Source organism: Neovison vison, chromosome 7 (assembly GCF_020171115.1).
Source record: "Neovison vison isolate M4711 chromosome 7, ASM_NN_V1, whole genome shotgun sequence".
NCBI lineage: Eukaryota > Metazoa > Chordata > Mammalia > Carnivora > Mustelidae > Neogale > Neogale vison.
In genome coordinates, this window is record NC_058097.1 from 42,263,220 (window position 1) to 42,280,920 (window position 17,701).

The window sequence follows — 17,701 nt, forward strand, 5'->3', positions numbered from 1 at the left end:
GAAATATTGAGACAATTACCAAAATGTAACACAGAGACACGAAGTGAGCAAATACTATTGGAAAACTGGTGCTTATAGACTTGCCTGATGCAGGGTTGCCACAAACCTTCAGTTTGTAAAAGACGTTAATATACACAAAATGCAATAGAGGAAAGCACAATAAAATGGGGGTATGTCCACGAAGTGGTAGCCCCAATTTAAGGACAAAACTGAGAGGAGGATGCAGGGCAAAGGAATGGTCTTCATCTTTCTCTCGCCCAGATGGGTTTAATCAAGACAGTTTCCCCAAGTCCATTTTGGACCACGTTTTTTTTTTTTCATTTATTCACCAACTATTTAAGGCCCACCCTTTGTCAGGTACTGTGGTCAGTGCTGAGGATGGAGCGATGATCACCAAGGCAGACAGGAGCTGTGCCCTCGGGGAACCTGCAATCTCAGAGAGAATCGCCTAGGCTGGCAGGGTGCTTCCTATCCTCCTTTTTCTTCCTGGGTCCCTGCAGGGATGTCGGGGATGAGTGGTGGGGACTCCCTAATTTGGAGACATTATATGGCCTTGATGGGATTTTGACTCAGAGACTCTAAGTGCAGACTCTCCAGGCCTGTCTGCAGAATTGCTAGGCTTGGGATAAGCCTGGGCTCAGCCTGTGCCAACAACCTCTGCCTGTTTCCTTGGCACATTCATAGAGTAGAAGTCTCCGCCACCCCCTCTGTATCCCAGAGATGCAGAGCCACTGCATACAACAAGGCACTGGGCTGGTTATGAGCCGCTTGCCCACATCTTCCTAAGCACACAGCCTCATCCACGCCTCCATGTGTTTACAAGGCTGGGGCATGTGCTCTGCTAGCCCCTGGCCCCTGTTCTTGCACCTTCCTGACCCTCTGGGACTGGCCTCCTCGCTTGAAAACCCTCTTTACTTCCACCTCCTGATGTGGATGACTCCCCTCTTGCCTTTTCAGGCTAGCAGAACACCTTTGAGCGCCTCAGCGGGGGGGCATGGCATTCAGATATAGGCTGGGCCGAGATGATGTCTTACAATGAAGAAACTGAGGCACAGGGAGAGCAGCTAACTACTGCTTGTCAGGACCACCCAGGTCTTACCTCTCTCAATTCCCCCGTTTGGTTTACCACTCTCAGCAGGAAGGCAAATTATCTGCCCCTAGATCACTTCCATCCTCCCTGATCAGGCCATCAGCCTAACATTAAAGAACACAGCGTGGGAAATTGTAAGGAAACAAGATTCATATTTTATTTCCACAAAGAAACTCAAAAGTAGGAAGCTTCTCCTGAAGAATTGTTACAGTGACTTGAGGTCACAAAACGGAGTAGGTGAACAAAGTGGCAGGTTTATCCGATGAGGTTGCTGGACAAGGAGACCTCACAGTTAGAAGAAACGAGGGGCAGACAGACCAAGTCCCCAACCTAGAAAAAGCAGGTGTCGGCACCCAGGCCAGGTCTGACACAGGGAGAGAGTTGGGGGCAGGGCACAGATGGTCTCCTTGACAGCTGATGTTCAGGGCCTCGGTCCTGATTGGAAGTAATTTTCTAGAAGAAAAGACAAGACCGAATGGTAGAATTCGGCTATTCCTGAACGTGTTGAAACCGGGTATCCTTTCATCCAGCCTCTGCTCTCCCAATTTTTTGGTGTCCTATCTGTTTCACCTGCGTGTCCCCTTACTCTTGCTTCTCCCTGAAACAGATTTTGTGGTTCTGCCAAGCTAATCTATTGCCCTTCCCCACTGGCTACTCACTTCCTCCTGCAGTTCCCCCAGAATCTTCTGTCCCATCCCTCCCCTCCACCTTCCCTCTGGCTGTCCCTGCATGGCAGGGGCCTCTGGCGGGCCTTCCATCAGTACTCAGAGGGTGCTTTCCGAGTGTCCTCACTGGTTTCCTGATGAGTCTTTCTCCACTGGGGTCTCCTTCTCCATGCCTTTAGAGCATCCACCTAAAGCAAAGCAAATGCCAAGACCCCAGCCCTGCCCCCCGGGGTGGCTGCTTCTCATCTCCTGGATGGAGGCCTGCACCACTTGCTCTGACACTCACCTACCAGAACTTCACCCACTGCAGCAGGCCAGGGCGCACCCGGGAAGCCTGTGGGACATAGAGAACATTTGAGTGGCCATGGCCCTGACCCTGGCCCTGCACGCCCTCTGGACCCAGATCCCTTCTCTCAGGAGCCCGATTTTCTTTTTTTTCTTTTCTTTTGTTTTTTTTTAAAGATTCTATTTGTTTATCTGACAGACAGAGATCACAGTAGACAGAGAGGCAGGCAGAGAGAGAGAGAGGGAAGCAGGCTCCCTGCTGAGCAGAAAGCCTGATGCGGGACTCGATCCCAGAACCCTGAGATCACAACCTGAGCCGAAGGCAGCGGCTCAACCCACTGAGCCACCCAGGGGCCCAGGAGCCCGATTTTCTCGGCCTCACTACTCACCGAGGAAGAAGGCGTGGTTATCCCCTGGAAAGAGATCAGAGGAGGTGATGTGGGGCTAAGTGACCTCTGCCTTGTTCTTGGGGTCCAGGAGGGACCCAATGGCAGGGGCAGGCTCAGACCCAGTTTATCTCGGAGGCCCTTGGGTCTGACTGTGGACATTCAGCCCATGGACTTCTTTTCAAAGCAGATTTATCATCCTAAGTACATTTACCCAAGATGAGCACACACTGGCCAAGCAGAGTGAACAGAAGGTAGATAGGGAGATAGATGGATGGAAATTAGCAAGTGGATACCCACGGTCAGCACTAACTACTGCTTCACCTGTTCCCAGTCAGGAGGTTACTCCTAATCTCTCAGTATAAGTCCCGTCCCTGAGGCCAGGGGCTTCCTTGTTCTCCTTGTTCTGAGAGATGGCGGGAAATAGCACCTGTTTTTTCTTCACCAGTCTAATTAGTATCTAGCGTGTTCATTTATTGAATGTATAAGGTTGCTTTCTTTGCATCTGAATGAAACAAAATTCTCAGGGTTGGGGTTTTTTTTTCCCCCCCGTTATTCCCTTTGTGGAACAAAACATTAATTTTCCCACCAACCACAAGTTTCTGGGCAAGCCTCCCATAAGTGTTAGCGTGCCCTCCTCTCGCCTTCCACACATCCCATGAACAAATTTCAGCAGTTACAGAGGCAGAGGGAGCAGACTCTACTACATGGAAGGCTACTTGTTTTGCTGTGTGTCATGTGAGATTTTTTTTTAGAGCTGTATATCCCTCTTTGAGAGGATGTTGGTTCCCAGTTTTCTCCAGGGCATGCGACACAGCTGCTGCCCCCTTGTAACCTTTTCTGAGTGGGTGGGAGTGAAGAACATTGAACCTCCCACCCTCCACTTCCAAATGGCTCTCAAGGAGCCTGAGTCTCCCTACGCAGGGGCGGAGAGACATGACTGTCAAAATGAACAGGATTCTGCCTCGGCCTCAGCTAAGCCTGGCCATGAAAGCCCCTCACTCTCCCCCCACTCCATGCAGAGACCCCAGTGGGGAAATAAGGCAGTTGGGAGTCTTACCTTAGAGGGGATCTTGGCTGAGTACTGCCCAGCAGGAGTAGGGTATGCCTGCTGGTTATAGGTATTCTGTGGAAGAAAGCAGGGGGGTAGAGAGAGAAGGGATGAGGGCATTTTGCTGTGGAATAAACACACCAGTTCCTGGCCTGGACCAGACCTGTTTCCAAACCCTGCCTTCCTTCCTTGTGTCATGCATTTTTTTCTATAGAATCTCCTTCAGCCAGGCAGAGCCCATAGCCTCACCTCCCTTATAGTCTGAGTGGCCCTGCCTCCTCCTTCCCTGGTACCTCTCGCATCTCCTCAAGTATCACTTTGGGAAGTGAAGGCAGGAGACCAGGGAAATGAGCGTGGTTTGAATCAGGTGGTCAGGTGGCAGATGTCTTACCTTAGAAGTCACAGCGGCCACTTCTTGCCATCCTCCGCCAGACTGAGAAAACAACAGCATGGGGGTGTGGAGGAGAGAGAATTTCAGATTGGCCAGCCCCAAGAACCAGACCGAGAGGGACCTGGGACCATCAACGTCAGTCTGAGGGCAGAGAGAGACTCACCTGACCCGCACCGCCCGACCTCTTCTGGAGCGATGCATCGGCACCCTTGAAGGGAGAGAGTCTCCGTGAAGGGGTCTTTGTCCAAGGTCCCTGGAGCCCTGCCAGACTCGCAGGGCTCCAGCAGCCTGTCGTCACCCAGGCCCTGTTTTCCCGCGCAAGCACCAGCACCCACGCATCCCGCTGCACCCCTCTCCAGGGTCCAGGATCAGCAGTGCTTCCAGAGAAGCCAGTGAGCCTGAGGACACTGATGACCCCAATAGATACAGGACAGCTTTCTACACTCAGTGTGGGGGAGCGAGGCAACTGCCCCCACCCACGCACTTGGAGCTCTGGCAGGCCAGCCTCTGACGGAGCAGGAATGGCAAGTGAGCGGTGCCTATGTAGGCACCTTTGGGGCAGACACGGCCCCTCAGCCCCAACCCACCTTCTACCAACACCAAACCCTGCTCCCTCCTTAAGCCCTGTAATTCCTATTCACAAACACTGTTCCCACAGGGCTTCTGGAAGAATGGGATGCTACCCTCAGCAAACAGAGGCAGAGTGAGGTGATTAGGTTCACACTGAGCCAAAGGAGAGCGAAAGGGGAGAAATGCAAGAAAACCCATGAAGCCACGTGAGACACAGCGCAGGTCCATGGGCCATTCCCCTCTGCAGTGGAGGCAAGAGGAAAATTCTCAGCAGCAGGAGAGAAGTTTAGGTTCTGTGACCACCACCTCTCCACTTGGAACCCCCACTCCCACCCTCCCCCTCCCCCACAGAGTTACGGTGTTCCTCCTAACTCCAACTTAACTCCTACTGAATTGTAGCCCTACTCTTAGCCCTAACACCGAGGTCTTGACCACAAACGGCTTGACCATAGGCCTCCAGGGATTTTTTGCATGGTCTGCATTTTTAAATAGTTGTGAACACCTAAATTCAGATTTCCCTCAGACAACAAGGCACACTGGTCATTCATGAGTGCATGACAACACGCACCTGGAGGGCCCTGACCTCCCCCCTTTGCATGGCCCCACCTGTCCAGCCTCGTGTACCTGGCCCACACGGATGAGTGAGTGGGCAACCTTAGCCTCTGTGCCCAAAGGCCACTGGCCAGGAAGAATCAAGATGCGGCCTTCTGCAGGACCCCTCCTTCCCAGAACCCAGACATTCAGACCTTCTGCACCTGCTCACACTTGACCACTGCCTGACCTGCTCCCCTCATGCCTCCTGTTTCCTTTCAGCTTTCCTCCTTAACACCCCTTTTCCAGTCCTGAGAGTTGGCTCCAGCTCCAGGCCCCTCTCTCTTCCCCACCTCACGTCCCCTCCCCTGCTCACCCTGCAGTACCCACCCAGCTGTGGCTCCCCCTGAGCCAGGCCACGCCCAGCAGGAACAGCAGCAGAGCAGAGAGGGTGGCGGGCTTCATGTTCCTGCGCCTGTGAAGGCCCCAGTCCTTGGCTTCAGTTTTTATCCCAAGGAGGACCGCCCATCCTACTCCTTCAGTAGTGACTCACTGGCTTCTCTCTCCTACCCCACCTCCACTTAGCAGAAAGGGAGGAGAGTGGGAAGAGAGGGAGGAGCTCCCTCAGCAGGGAGGGTAAGCGAAAGGGACTGAATGCAAGCCATTGCCAAGAGCCCAGGTCCCATGTCCCCAGAGCTGGGCTTCCAGAACGAGAGGTTCTGCCACCCTTACCTCAATAATGGCTTTCCAGTTCAGGAAAGGGGTGTTGTGTTTGAAATCCTAGAGGGAGGAGAAGAGGTGAGTGGGGCTCAGAGCGAGGAGTATGGCAGCTTGTTGGAAAGGTACAAGAATGGGTTTTGGCACCTGGGTGTGGTTTGGGGTTAGATGAAGATAAGCATACTGGAGCTTGAGGGTGTTAGCACTTCTGATGGTATTTGGGCGAGTTTGCCCATCTCACAAGGAAAAAAGGGCGAATTTTGTGACAGGTGGGCTGGAGCTTGAGGGAGGTGGGGAAAGGGACAGATGACCAGATCCCCAGTTCTCTGAAAAGTGAGAGATCTCCTACCTCCCAGAGTCGGCTGAAGTAGAGCAGGGCGCGTGTGCTGGGGCGTGGGACTTGGCCCTGTGGAGGAAAGGTGGGGTAGGGGTGAGCAGGGAGCTTGGCCTCCTGCTCACCTATACCCCTATTCCTGCTACCACCATCACTCAGCCTTCAGAATTTCATCATGACTAAGGTTTGGAGGGAAGCTGGGGTGTCTTAGGAACACTAGTAAATTGCTTTTGGAAGCAGAGGGGGAAAGAGAGACTAGATCTCGGGAGCCGCTAACCAGCCCCCCTCCCCCCTACACACACCACACTCTTCACTCTCCCTGCTTCCCCGGCCTCTGACAGAACCTTACTGCAGCCCAACCTCAGGACAGGACCAGGACCCCCAGCCCATTTCCCGAAGCTGCAGGGCTGTGGATGACCCTTCCAACCCCCCTGGAATGACAATGGAGACGTAAGAAAGGAGCAGAGACCAGGAGTGTGGGGCAGCTACGGTTTATTCAAGGTTAAGGGTTGAGATTAGTGGTGGAGTAGTGGGGTTTTAGGAAGGGGTTGGGGGCTCCCATCCATCTGGTAGCTCCTTGTCTGGAAGTCACGGGGTGCGAAAGCTCTCGTCCTGGGCAAAGAAATAAGTTCTAAGAGGAAGCTCAAGGAGTAAGAATTCAGGACCTAATGGGCCAAGTCGAGTGGATCAGGCCTCTGCTCCTGAAATCGGCAAGGATCTTTTTGCCCAGGGTGGCTGTCATCCAGTCAAATCCAGAAATTCCAGTTTGGGATGGAACAACTCATACTTGCCAAGAACTGTTACGTATAGTCTCCCTGTTGTCACTGCTCAGTCTGGCCCCAATGCTCAGCTCCCTCCCTGTTAAGGAGATGGGCCTTCTGTTCTCCTCTCTGCCAATCTCTGTCCTGCTCCCCTTCTTAGATCTGCTTCTGGGGAAGCTGCCCCAAATGGATCCTGCCTAACTATGAGCACTCCCTTTACTGCCCACCCCCTCCCCATGTTCACTGCCTTTCTGGCCCCTGGGGAAGTATCCATCTGTGCCTCTGACCCTAAGCTCCTCATGTTTGGGGGCCTGGTCTCCCCGAGATCCACAGTAAGGAGTCTCGCCCCTCTCAGACACCATTTTCTTTAAAACAGAAAAGTCCATTTGGCTCTTTCAGTTCATCCAAACCTGCACTGCCCTGCACCTGGGAACTTCTGCCTCCCACATCTTTCACTCTCCCACCTTCTTCCCCAAGGCGCAGACTTGGCCTTGCCTGAGTTTGGGGCTTTCTCTTCACCTCCCTGCCTACCACCACCTGTATCCCCCACGAGTTTTAGAGGGCAGGGACCCTTGGCTTCCTTCTTCTACTGTAAGGGTCAGAAGCTCAGCTGCTGGGGTGACTGCTGGGCAGCAGGCATGTGGCTGCAGGAAAGAAACAGCCGCTATTCAGCTCCTGTCCATTAGAGCTCGAGGAAAGAGGGGCCCAGCGTTGCCTCATTTTCCAAGAGAATTTAGAATTTCAAGTCATTTTGTAGAACCTCTCAATTTTTAATCTTTGGCAACTAATTCATAGTGTTTTTAAAATAAAACAAAACAGTGGCTCAAACAAAGCACATCCGTTGGCTGTCACTTGCAACTTCTGCCTTTGGAGTTTGTTTGGATTATCGGCCTGCCTCTGCTCTGGAGGCATGTCTGCTATTTGGGCATCAGATCAGCCTGGCCAAGGGATCCCTGAATGTGGAATGGGTGGGCAGGGGGGAAGGAGAAGAGGGTTCTGGGCTCCAAGTGCCTCTTCAACCTATGCACACCCAGGGCCCAGAACACCTGGCACCCAGCAGGCACTGGGCACATAATCACTTTCCTTCCCTTCTTTCTCAGTGTCATTCCTCCTGGGGCCTCTAGCTCCTCCTGACTGTTAAGTCCTTCCCCTGCAAGGACTAGGCCTCCTCACTCTCCCCTTAACCTTCCAGGTCTCAAAGGAGAAACTGAGGTTGACACCTGTTCAGTTTTTGTGTTGAGACATAAGAGGCCCATTCCTTCCTCTTCCCGGACTCCTAGCTGTTTCCAAACTACCCTCTTCTTGCCTCTGCCTCCTTCCTCTTTGTTTTTGTCCTTTTTTTTAAGCACTGGACAGAATGCCCCTTCCACTGCCATCATCACTTCCCCAGCTCCCCAAGTTAGGGGTTAGCAGTTAGCTTTCTTCTCTCTTTCCCTCTCTCACAAAGATTGAATGGCACGGCCTTCTAGCCCTTACCTTGTTTATGGCATCCCAGTTAATGAAACCCAGCTTGGATTTAAAATTCTGCAGAGATTTAAAAAAAAAAAAAAGGAAAATGGCAAATTGAGTTGTAATGCGATGTAATGTTGTCTCAGGACCTCAGGGCAAGAGATCAAGGACCACCACTGACAGTCGGTCTTTCTGGAAAGAGGGCTTCAAGCCCACAGGGCAGAGGGACAGAACTTCGATTTTCCACAAGAGAGTGGGTAGAGAGATCTTGTTGAACTCACCTTCCAGAAAGTGTCAAAATTGAAGATCCCAGGAGATGTCTGAGAGTTCTAAGGAACCAAAGAGAAAGGAGATAAGAGTAGGAACCCACCCTGTGAGCAAGAGGCAGGGGCAGGTACTCTGAGGGTCCGGAGGGGAGGCAAGGGATAGCTTGATGCCATGGTCCCGGCCAAAGGTGGGGTTATGCCTCCACTCACCAAGGTATTGATCCCACTGACAGCTTCACCTCTTCCGCTGGGCCCTTGCCACTGGGTAGGAAGGGGGGACTACTGTTCAAGGCCTGTGCCTCCTGTCACGCATGCCCACTATTAGCCTGCTCCAGGCCCACCAGCTCTGCCTTTGCTCAGGCTCTGTGTACTCTGGGTAAAGTCACCTCCTCTCTTTTCTCACACAGCAATAGGAAGTCCCACCTTCTTGGAATGTTCTGCCACTTATTTCTAGAATAGCCCTGCCCATTCCTTTGAATCATATTCTTATTCTGCCTCACCCCAAAGCCTGTCCCAAAAAGACTGCTGGGAGCTCATGTGTAGTCCCACCACGTGCCTAGCACAGTGCCTTATCCCGCCACATTCCTGTGTGGAGACGTCTCCACTTAACAGAGGAGCGAAGCAAACTCAGAGCTGTCCAGCAGCGTGCCTCGGGTTCTGTTTCCTTGTCGGACTCCAGTGTCTAGATCCTGAATCACTTTGCTCTGGTCACGATGCAGAAAGCTCTGCAGTAACTGTGGCGTGGAGCTAGTTAGGTTTTGCCATCCCCATTTTACCTGAGAGGAGGCCCAGGCTCAGAGAGAACAACTGCCCTGCCTGAAGATGCACAGATGACAGACAGGTGGAACAGCTGTCCTCTGAACCCCCGTCTTCTAACTGAGAGGTCACTGCTTTCTAACTCAGAGGTTAACACTTCTAAAGTATGGTTTCCAAAAATAGCCCCTTGACCATTCTCCTGTTACTTTTGGCTGTGTTTCCCTCTCAGCGATAATACACAGTGATGATCGTAGTTTGTAGAAGGGAGAGGAATGGATGAACCAAGGAGACAGGGATCCCAGACCCCTGTCTAGTCTCCTGGTGGTCACTCAACACAGAGTCAGAGCAGCTTGCAAGAAGGTACTGATGTTTCTGTTTCTTTTCCCCATCCCTTAGTGTTCTGTCCCCACACTCTACCAGCCCTTCTCCTAAAGCCATCTGTGCTCACCTGATAATTGTCTTGGGGACCCCCAACTAGACGACTGCCCTCTTTGCTTATTTCCTACAGAGAGAAAATGGAAGAGAGTCTGTGGAGGGCGCATGTAGGATGAGAGGGCAAGATAGCAGGATGTGGGCAAGGGACTCCTGAATCAGGGCACAAACCCAGCATATTTCCCAGATCCCCAAGAGAGGCTCTTCTCCCTGGCAAATTTTGCTTCACCTTCCTGTGGATTGGGTTATTACTCAATTGGCAACATAACCATCTCTTTATATTCACTTCCGCAACTGCCCAAAACCTAACGGGAAGGGCCTTTGCCACCAAAGTATCTGAACTGTCCCCTGGTTTTGAGGCAGAAGCCAGCCAGACTGTTGGACTAAACTGATGCAAACTGTAAGCCATGGTCTGGGCAGATGTGTCACATTGGTCAGAAAGGGGCCACTGGCTGGAGAGTCAGTGGGAGCCTAGGGGCACAGAAGTCCTCTAGTTCCTCTCCTCCTAAGTTAGAGGGAGGCACTTCTAAAGTCCTAAGTTAGAGGGAGGCACTTCTAAAGCACTTTCCCAGTGCTGAGATGAATTCCCTGAGCTAAGATCAAGACCAGCTTGGGTGCAAGACTATCAGCTCTGGTAGCATTGCTGTTGCAAAGGAGACCTCCATCCCATCTCCCGCCACCGGTCTCTACTCTCAGTGCTGGTCATCTCCTTACCCTGATGTCGCCATAGCCGCCGGAACCTCCCTGTCCTCCAAAGCCCTGAGGGATGAGACAGTGCAACAGAGATCATTGTTTTAGATCTTAGGTCCCTCCATGCACCTTTCTGTATTGATTTAATACAGTTCCTCTAATAGTCCTCATGGAGTTCTCTTTTAGAATTGGCCAAAATAGGGACGCCTGGGTGGCTCAGTTGGTTAAGCAGCTGCCTTCGGCTCAGGTCATGATCCCAGTGTCCTGGGATCGAGTCCCACATCGGGCTCCTTGCTAGGCGGGGAGCCTGCTTCTCCCTCTGCCTCTGCCTCTGCCTGCCACTCTGTCTGCCTGTGCTCGCTCTCTCCCTCTCTCTCTCTGATAAATAAATAAAATCTTAAAAAAAAAAAAAAAAGAATTGGCCAAAATAATCTTGGAATTCTTCTGGAAGAATAAATGTTTAAGAATAGGTGAGGGTGCCTGGGTGGCTCAGTGGGTTAAGCCTCTGCCTCGGGCTCAGGTCATGATCTCACGGTCCTGGGATCAAACCCCACATCGGGCTCACTGCTCAGCAGGGAGCTTGCTTCCCCCTCTATCTGCCTGCCTCTCTGTCTACTTGTGATCTCTCTCTCTCTCTCTCTCTTTGTGTGTCAAATAAATAAATATAATGTTTTTAAAATGTTGGAAAAAAAAAGAATAGGTGAAAAAACACTGGAAAAGACAGGCAACAAAGGATGACCTGTACTGGCAGATATTAACGTATCATAAAGAAAACCTTGTCACGGAACAGATGGAGTCAGTTTGACCAGATAGAACCCAAAGTATGAAGGTAATTACAAGTGACATTTTACATCAATGGTGTAAATAATTCTATGTGTGTGGCTGGCAACACCAGGTAAATATTTGGAGGGTTCAGGGGGCACAAGTTATACCTAGATGGTACCCCCCCTTCTGTTTTTATCTGGTTTTCCCTTCATAAGAGAGCACACAGCTCTGATCCAAAATGTGGGGCAAGTCTAGCCAAACTGAGGAATGGAACTAGATTGTATATAGCAAAGTAAAGCCCTGGTAGATTAAAGAGTTAAATATAAAAAATGAAAGTATAGATGTATTAGTAGTTCTAGAAGAAAATTGAGGCCTTTTTCTTTTCAAGAGCAGAAACCATAGAAGAGACTGGTATATTTGACTACATATTTAAGACTTTGGTATACAAAGAACTAGAAACAGAGTTACAAGCCAGAGAGTTAGTTAGTTAGGAAATCGTTAGTTAAGAAACTAACACCTACCTACCCATAGAGGTTAGTATCCTTAATATCCGAGGAGCCTAATATTCAGGGAGCCTTCTCCCCATCGGCTGTGCTCACACCAGTGCACATCGGCCTTGCCAGAACCTGGTAGAAACCAAAATCTCAGCCCCACCCCAGGCCTGCTGACTCAGAACCTGCGTTTTCACAAGACCTCTAGGCTCTTCGTGGGGACCTTAGCGTAACACTTCCTCTTGACAGTGCTGTAGATGCTGACAGAAAGCCCAGATTTCCAGAATAACTAGGAGGAAAGTCTGTGCATTCCAAACCCAGTTTCCAGATGCTGTCGAAGAGGTCATGGCATTCTGTTCAGGCCTTCTGTTTACTGGCCGGGTGGGTGTAGGTCACTTGAAGTGATTATGTTTCTAGAAGGACTGGTTTCTATGTGATTTTTCATAGCCTCCTCCATGGTATAAAGTGAGGCATATCATGTAAGGATTTGCAATTAATTATTACTTTGGAGATTTTTAATATTTGTAGGAGTATGCATTTGGTTTCTTTCCCACGGACAGGGCTGGGATGAAGGTTAGCCTTAGGAGTGGCGCCAAGCAGGAGTGGGCACAGTCCCAAGTTTGGCTCTTACCTGACCCCCAGATCCTCCGGATATGCGGACTTCATTCCCTGGGCTGTCACACTGTGAGAGAGAGAGAAACAGCTTTCCCTCTGTTCCGGCCTAGACACCAGGGGCAGCCCCCACACTGCTGCACACATGAATCTATTAACCCTGAGGCTAACCAGCAGCCACCCCACCTCAGCCCCATTCTCAGCTCTGGCCAGTGCTCTCCCAGCTCTCCCATCATCCAAGGAGCCTCAGCACCTGTTATCTCCCCTCCCCTCCAGGAAGAGGAGGCAGATCTGTGCACCGTGTGCACTCAGCAGACACTCACCCCAGGTTTATTTCCACTGCCACTTCCGCCACCACTGCTACCCCAGGAAGAGCCGGTATTGTATCCCTACGAGGGGAACATGAGTCCACACAGGGTCTTAAAAGGATTCAGTGGGAACCAGATCGTTGTCTGGACATTATAATTTGTTTTACTCCCCTCTGCCAACCTCCATCTCTTCCCATCTTGAGCCAGCTGGCCAGTGAGGGAAGTTATTCAGAGCACAAAGGACAGGTATGACCAGGTGTATTTGGAAACGCAGGACAGTTTGGGGATTTTGAGCTGTCGTCCTCTCCCCCTACCACATGCCAGAAGCCAAAAAGCCTTTGGAGCCTAACATCTTCAGAGCCTTGATCCTGGCACCTAAGGGCTTGTCTGTCCTCCCCCTTCTTCTCCTTACCCCTCCCTCTCCTGGAACATAGGTAGAGGAAGGGACCCCAAGAGTCCTTACCTGTGAACCTGAGGAGCCGCTTTGAAAATTCCTAGAATTTTCTAAAGGACGGTCCTAGATTGGGAGGGAAAACAGATAGTATATGGAGCAGTAAGTTAAAGCAGCTTATGTGACCTGGCTTGTTCTCCTTACTTACCCCTTCTTGCCTCAGACCTTTCCCAGATACCCGGGGGAGCCAACTGTGCTCCCGCTTTTGCAGGACTCCTCTGGGAGAGTCACCCTAAGCCAGCTGCCAGACTATAGTCCGCTCTTCCCCCAGTCCCCTCAGCCCTTTGGGAGGGGCCTCCTGTGCCCTGTATTTATCACCCCAGCTCTGTACGTGTCCTTGTCTCCGTGTGTGCAACGGGCCTGCCACCGTTCTCTTGGGAGCTTCCCAAGCCCGTTTCCTGCATCCACCTCTCTTCTCCCCTCTGCCACCCCCAGCTCTAGACCTATCCACCAAGCGGGCGCAGCCGCAGGAGTGGGTTAGACAGGACACAGGGCATCCCCACCCGCGCCGGGCAGAAGGGAGCCGAGCGAGCAGACGCAGCAGCGGGGGCACCTCTGCTGAGGCCCCAGAGAGCCGGCTGTGTAAGGAAGCCTGCCTGGCGGGCCGCGAAGGTGGGGAGCAGGAGCTGAGGAGCCCTGGGATGGTGAGCAGCAGAGTAGAACTCACCCAGCTGGGCCCATAACTGCTGCCACCGCTGTTGCTGCCACTGCTGCCGCCGCTGCTGCCGCCACCGCTGTTGCTGCCACTGCTGCTACCACTGCCACTGCTGCCACCATGGCCATTGCCCCCACCACTGCCACCACTGCCGCTGCCACTGCCACTGCTGCCACCACTGCCTCCCTAAGGGGCAGGAAGGGACCAGAGTGAGAATATCAGGAGTGTTTGCTTCCCTCCCTCCCCTCCCTCTCTGGCTCTAGCATATTCCCCACAGCACAGTCTGAGGAGAGCCCATGTTCTGTCTACTCCCTGCACAACATGCTCCAACGGCCCATCCCCTTACCCTGAAGTTGCTAGAGCTTCCGCCTGAGCCAGATGGTGGGGGGTTGGTGCACTGCAGAGGAAAATTTCCAAGGACAGGTGAGTTTCCAGACTTCAGTGAAAGCCATCGCTACAGGCCAGGCTCTCCTGTTTCCTATGGCTTGGCCTTCTTTCCCCACCTGTTTCTGCCCCACACCCATCCCACTTCCCTCCCCTCTTCCTGGCCTCCTCACCTAACCCATCTCTTTCCTGTCCAATCTGCCTTGTACCTTGACCCCCCAGCCTTTCTTTCCTCTTCGTCTCTCCTACTTTCTGGCACACGCACCTGGACACCCTCTTCCTCCTCCCCATACTCTTTCCCTTACCTCTGTATGTGAGTTGCTGCCTCTCACTGACCCGTAACCAGGTTGGACCACAGTCCCCTGCAGAGAGGAGGGGGCCGAGTGTGGGTACCGACAGTAAGATGAGGGAGGCGTGGAGAGTGTGGGCTTGAAGGGCAGGAGGTGGAAAGCCTCAGGGCTCGGATGGTTACTGTACCTGAGCGTTGGTGCCCGAGCTGAAAGACCCTCCGTTGCCTCCTTGGCCCCAGGAGCCTCCCTGAGAGTGGGTTCCCAAGCTGCCATCTGGACCTCCGGGATACCCCTGGCCCCAGGGAGTCCCTGGACCTCCAGAATTGCCTTGGCTGTGGCCTCCAGAGCCACCCTGGGAGCCAAAGATGCCATGGCCTCCAGATGGAGGCTGGCCGCCGTTTCCCTGCAAGAACAACACGCCTGCACTGAGTATGTGTGCCCTTCCCCCTCCGTGATAGGGGAGGGCAGGCACAGCAGGACATAGGCAGAGGCAGGTAGAGGGAGACCCCAGTATGGTAGAAGAAGGAGGCGTCATCCCATGGAGGGAAACCACCCCAGACAGCCACAAATAAGAGACCCAGTCATCCTTCTAACTGATTTCCAAGATTCTCAACCCAACTGCCCACAGCCTTCCATTTCCACACCCAGCTGCCCGCTACTCACCCAAGCACCGTTGCTGCCAGGCATCCCCTGCCAGGAGCTGTGGAGAGCATCTTCTCCACGTCGAATGATGTTCTCAGCCTGTCTGCCAGCCTCACCCCCAGTGTTTCCAAGGGCACGGGCTGCCTCCCCCATGCCATGACCCATGACTTCTCTGGCTACAGAGCCAGCTGCCTCTCCAGCCCCTTGGCCAACAGCCTCTTCGACTCCATGGCTAATAGCATCTCCCACCCCTTGTCCAATGGCATGTCCTACCCCATGTCCCAAGGCATCCCCAGCACCTGCTCCAGCCCTCTCCCCTCCTCGCAGCAGTGGGCCAGCCTCCCCACTGCCCAGGCACAGGGCCAGCAGGAGGCAGGCCAGGGAGCCCTGTGACTTCATCTCTGCCTCGCTCCTTTCCCTCCTATCTTCTTCCGACCCAAGTTTTCTTCTCTTTGCCCTTCCTCTACCCCCGTGTCTGCGTGTGCCTTTCTCTGTGTTCTTCCTCCTGACTCACTCTCCGTTCCTCTAAGTCCGCAGCCTTCTCTCTCCTGTCCCAGATTCCCCTGCCTTCCCAGAGTCCTCCTCCCTGCCGCTACTCCTTATACTGTGGCCTGGGAGAAGGTGACGGGGCTAGGGAGCCCAGAGTCCCTCCCTCATGACTCAGGGCCAGCCACCGATAGGGTAATGAGCTGTAATTGTGAGTCTGAGAGTCTGTGTTGAAACAGAGAGGGAGCCCGAGCATCAGGGAGGAAGAAATGGGATGAGGCAGGTGCAAAGGTGTTCTGATTTCCCAACCCCAGGAATTTGGGGCGCAGGGTGGGGATGGGGGCATCTGAGGAGATAGGTGGTTGATGTCTCCTAGAGGTGGTAGGTGGAGGGGACTCAAGAGAAAGGAACCGGGCGCCTGGGTGGCTCAGTGGGTTAAGCCACTGCCTTCGGCTCAGGTCATGATCTCAGGGTCCTGGGATCGAGTCCCACATTGGGCTCTCTGCTCAGCAGGGAGCCTGCTTCCCTCTCTCTCTCTGCCTGCCTCTCCATCTACTTGTGATTTCTCTCTGTCAAATAAATAAATAAATAATCTTTAAAAAAAAAAAAAGAGAGAAAGGAACCACAGGCAGGACCCAACCAGGAGACAAGCGTAGGGAACCCGATGGGGCGAGACCCACCCAAGGTGTAACCCAACCTGGATCAGGGGCACCGGGATGAGAGGCAGGTGCTTTCTTGACCTTGCTCTCTCAGTTTTGATGGCCTTTTCCTCTCCCATCTCTCTTCCCTCCCATGCTGCCCCCTAAAGGTGACTGTCCTCACACTCTTTCATGCTTTCCACTCCACAGAGACTCTGGGAGTTGTGAGACTGCCCTCAGTGGGGACCCCAGGTATGGAGGTAGGAAGTAGCCAGAGTGGTCATCAGGGCGTCTCAGCACTCGGGCTGCTCTTGGCTGAGAAAGCTGGGTGCGGAGCAGGGAACTGGGCGGGCCAGCCACCCCCAGGGGATGAGTGGGAGGGAGCAGCTGACCCAGGCACCCATCCTGTTTACCTGGCCCACAGGGGCACGTGTGTGAGCTCAGAGCCTCCTGAGAGGACTGGGACTGCTGCTTGCCCCACCCCACCCCCAGTCTCCCCAGGACCTGGCGGCAGGGGAGGAGGAGACAGCACAAGCCCCCCACCCTGCCCCCTCCCAGGGCCCTCTGTCAGCAGCGTGGCCCTCTCCCTGTCCCAGCTCAGGACACAGAGCTCAGTCATCTAACCCATCTCACCCCTGTCCAGCACCCGTCCACTTCTCTGTTCCCAGGGCCTTGGGGCCTCCCACTTGTCGCCAGCCTTGTATCACTGGAACTCATCACCGACTTAGGAGGGGCTGGTTTCCATCCGCCTTTCTCAATGTCTTTCAGTCAGTCTCTCTCCACCCCAGCATCCGCACCCCAGCTTGTAATATCCAGCACCTCTCACCGCGTAAACACAATCCCTGTCTGTCCTGGGCGCCTCCCACCTCCCTGTTATTCCATCTCCCTTTAATGAGAGTGATAATGGTGGTAGTGGTAATCATCATCGTAATTGTCACCACGGCTCCAGTCTATCCATGGCTCTGGGTGCCCAGTGCCGGACTAAGCACTTTAAGGTTCACACAGCCCTGGGAGATAGTCTTAGAATTACCCCATTTAGAGACAGAGAATTTGGGGCTCAGAGGGGAATGGTGGTGTGTGGTAGAGCCAAAGCCAAGCCCAGGCCTGCCCCGCTCCTAAACTCTGCTCCCAGTACATTCTGTCATCCTCCGTCTCAGACCTCCCGCTGCTTGTCAAAACCTTCATTCTTCTCTGGATGGAATTGGTAGTGGTTTTGCCCTGGGGCCTAATGGAAGGCAGGGGACAGGGGGCAGGAGTAAATCTGAGGCCTCCGGATTGCTGATGGACAGACACCTCAGCCCCTGAGCCAGCTGCTTCCACGTCCGAGGACAGGACCACGGGGCTGGGGGTAGAACGCTCCCTGCCTCAGAGACTCCTTCCCACACTTCCCTCATGGGCCACTGCCTTCACCGTGGTGTATATCTGCCTCCTGACCCATCTCTGTTATTAATATTTTTCTTTAAGCCAGCTTACTTTCTTAAGTATATTTTACGTTGCTACTGTAAACAGAAAGCCAGGATCACTTGTCCACAAATAGAAAGTAACAGAAAACATAGTGAGAAGTACACAGCGGTGTTACATGAGAGCTGGCCGCGGCTCCTGTGT

The 17,701-nt window shown here is 53.0% G+C and overlaps 1 protein-coding gene across 1 annotated transcript; it reads right to left on the reverse strand.

Annotated features, from left to right (window-relative positions):
• Nucleotides 1-1,222: 1,222 nt before the first annotated feature.
• DMKN (dermokine) lies at nucleotides 1,223-15,708 on the reverse strand. Its single transcript, XM_044256329.1, has 21 exons — nucleotides 14,994-15,708; nucleotides 14,518-14,733; nucleotides 14,346-14,402; nucleotides 14,003-14,053; nucleotides 13,669-13,842; nucleotides 13,014-13,067; nucleotides 12,566-12,631; nucleotides 12,262-12,312; nucleotides 10,399-10,443; nucleotides 9,701-9,754; nucleotides 8,707-8,757; nucleotides 8,512-8,559; nucleotides 8,258-8,305; nucleotides 6,036-6,092; nucleotides 5,702-5,749; nucleotides 4,032-4,076; nucleotides 3,869-3,910; nucleotides 3,487-3,552; nucleotides 2,430-2,453; nucleotides 2,042-2,089; nucleotides 1,223-1,543 (listed from the first exon to the last, which is right to left on the reverse strand). Exons 1-20 carry the CDS (start codon nucleotides 15,369-15,371, stop codon nucleotides 2,042-2,044), a joined length of 1,623 nt encoding a protein of 540 aa, XP_044112264.1. The 5' UTR covers nucleotides 15,372-15,708; the 3' UTR covers nucleotides 1,223-1,543.
• Nucleotides 15,709-17,701: the final 1,993 nt, after the last annotated feature.

Coding starts and splice junctions, on each gene's coding strand:
- DMKN (XM_044256329.1), bottom strand. CDS start 15,371: ATGAAGTCACAGGGCTCCCTGGCCTGCCTCCTGCTGGCCCTGTGCCTG. Junction 8,306..8,511: donor ATTTTGACACTTTCTGGAAG/GTGAGTTCAACA, acceptor AAATCTCTGCAG/AATTTTAAATCCAAGCTGGG. Junction 3,911..4,031: donor GGTCGGGCGGTGCGGGTCAG/GTGAGTCTCTCT, acceptor TTGTTTTCTCAG/TCTGGCGGAGGATGGCAAGA.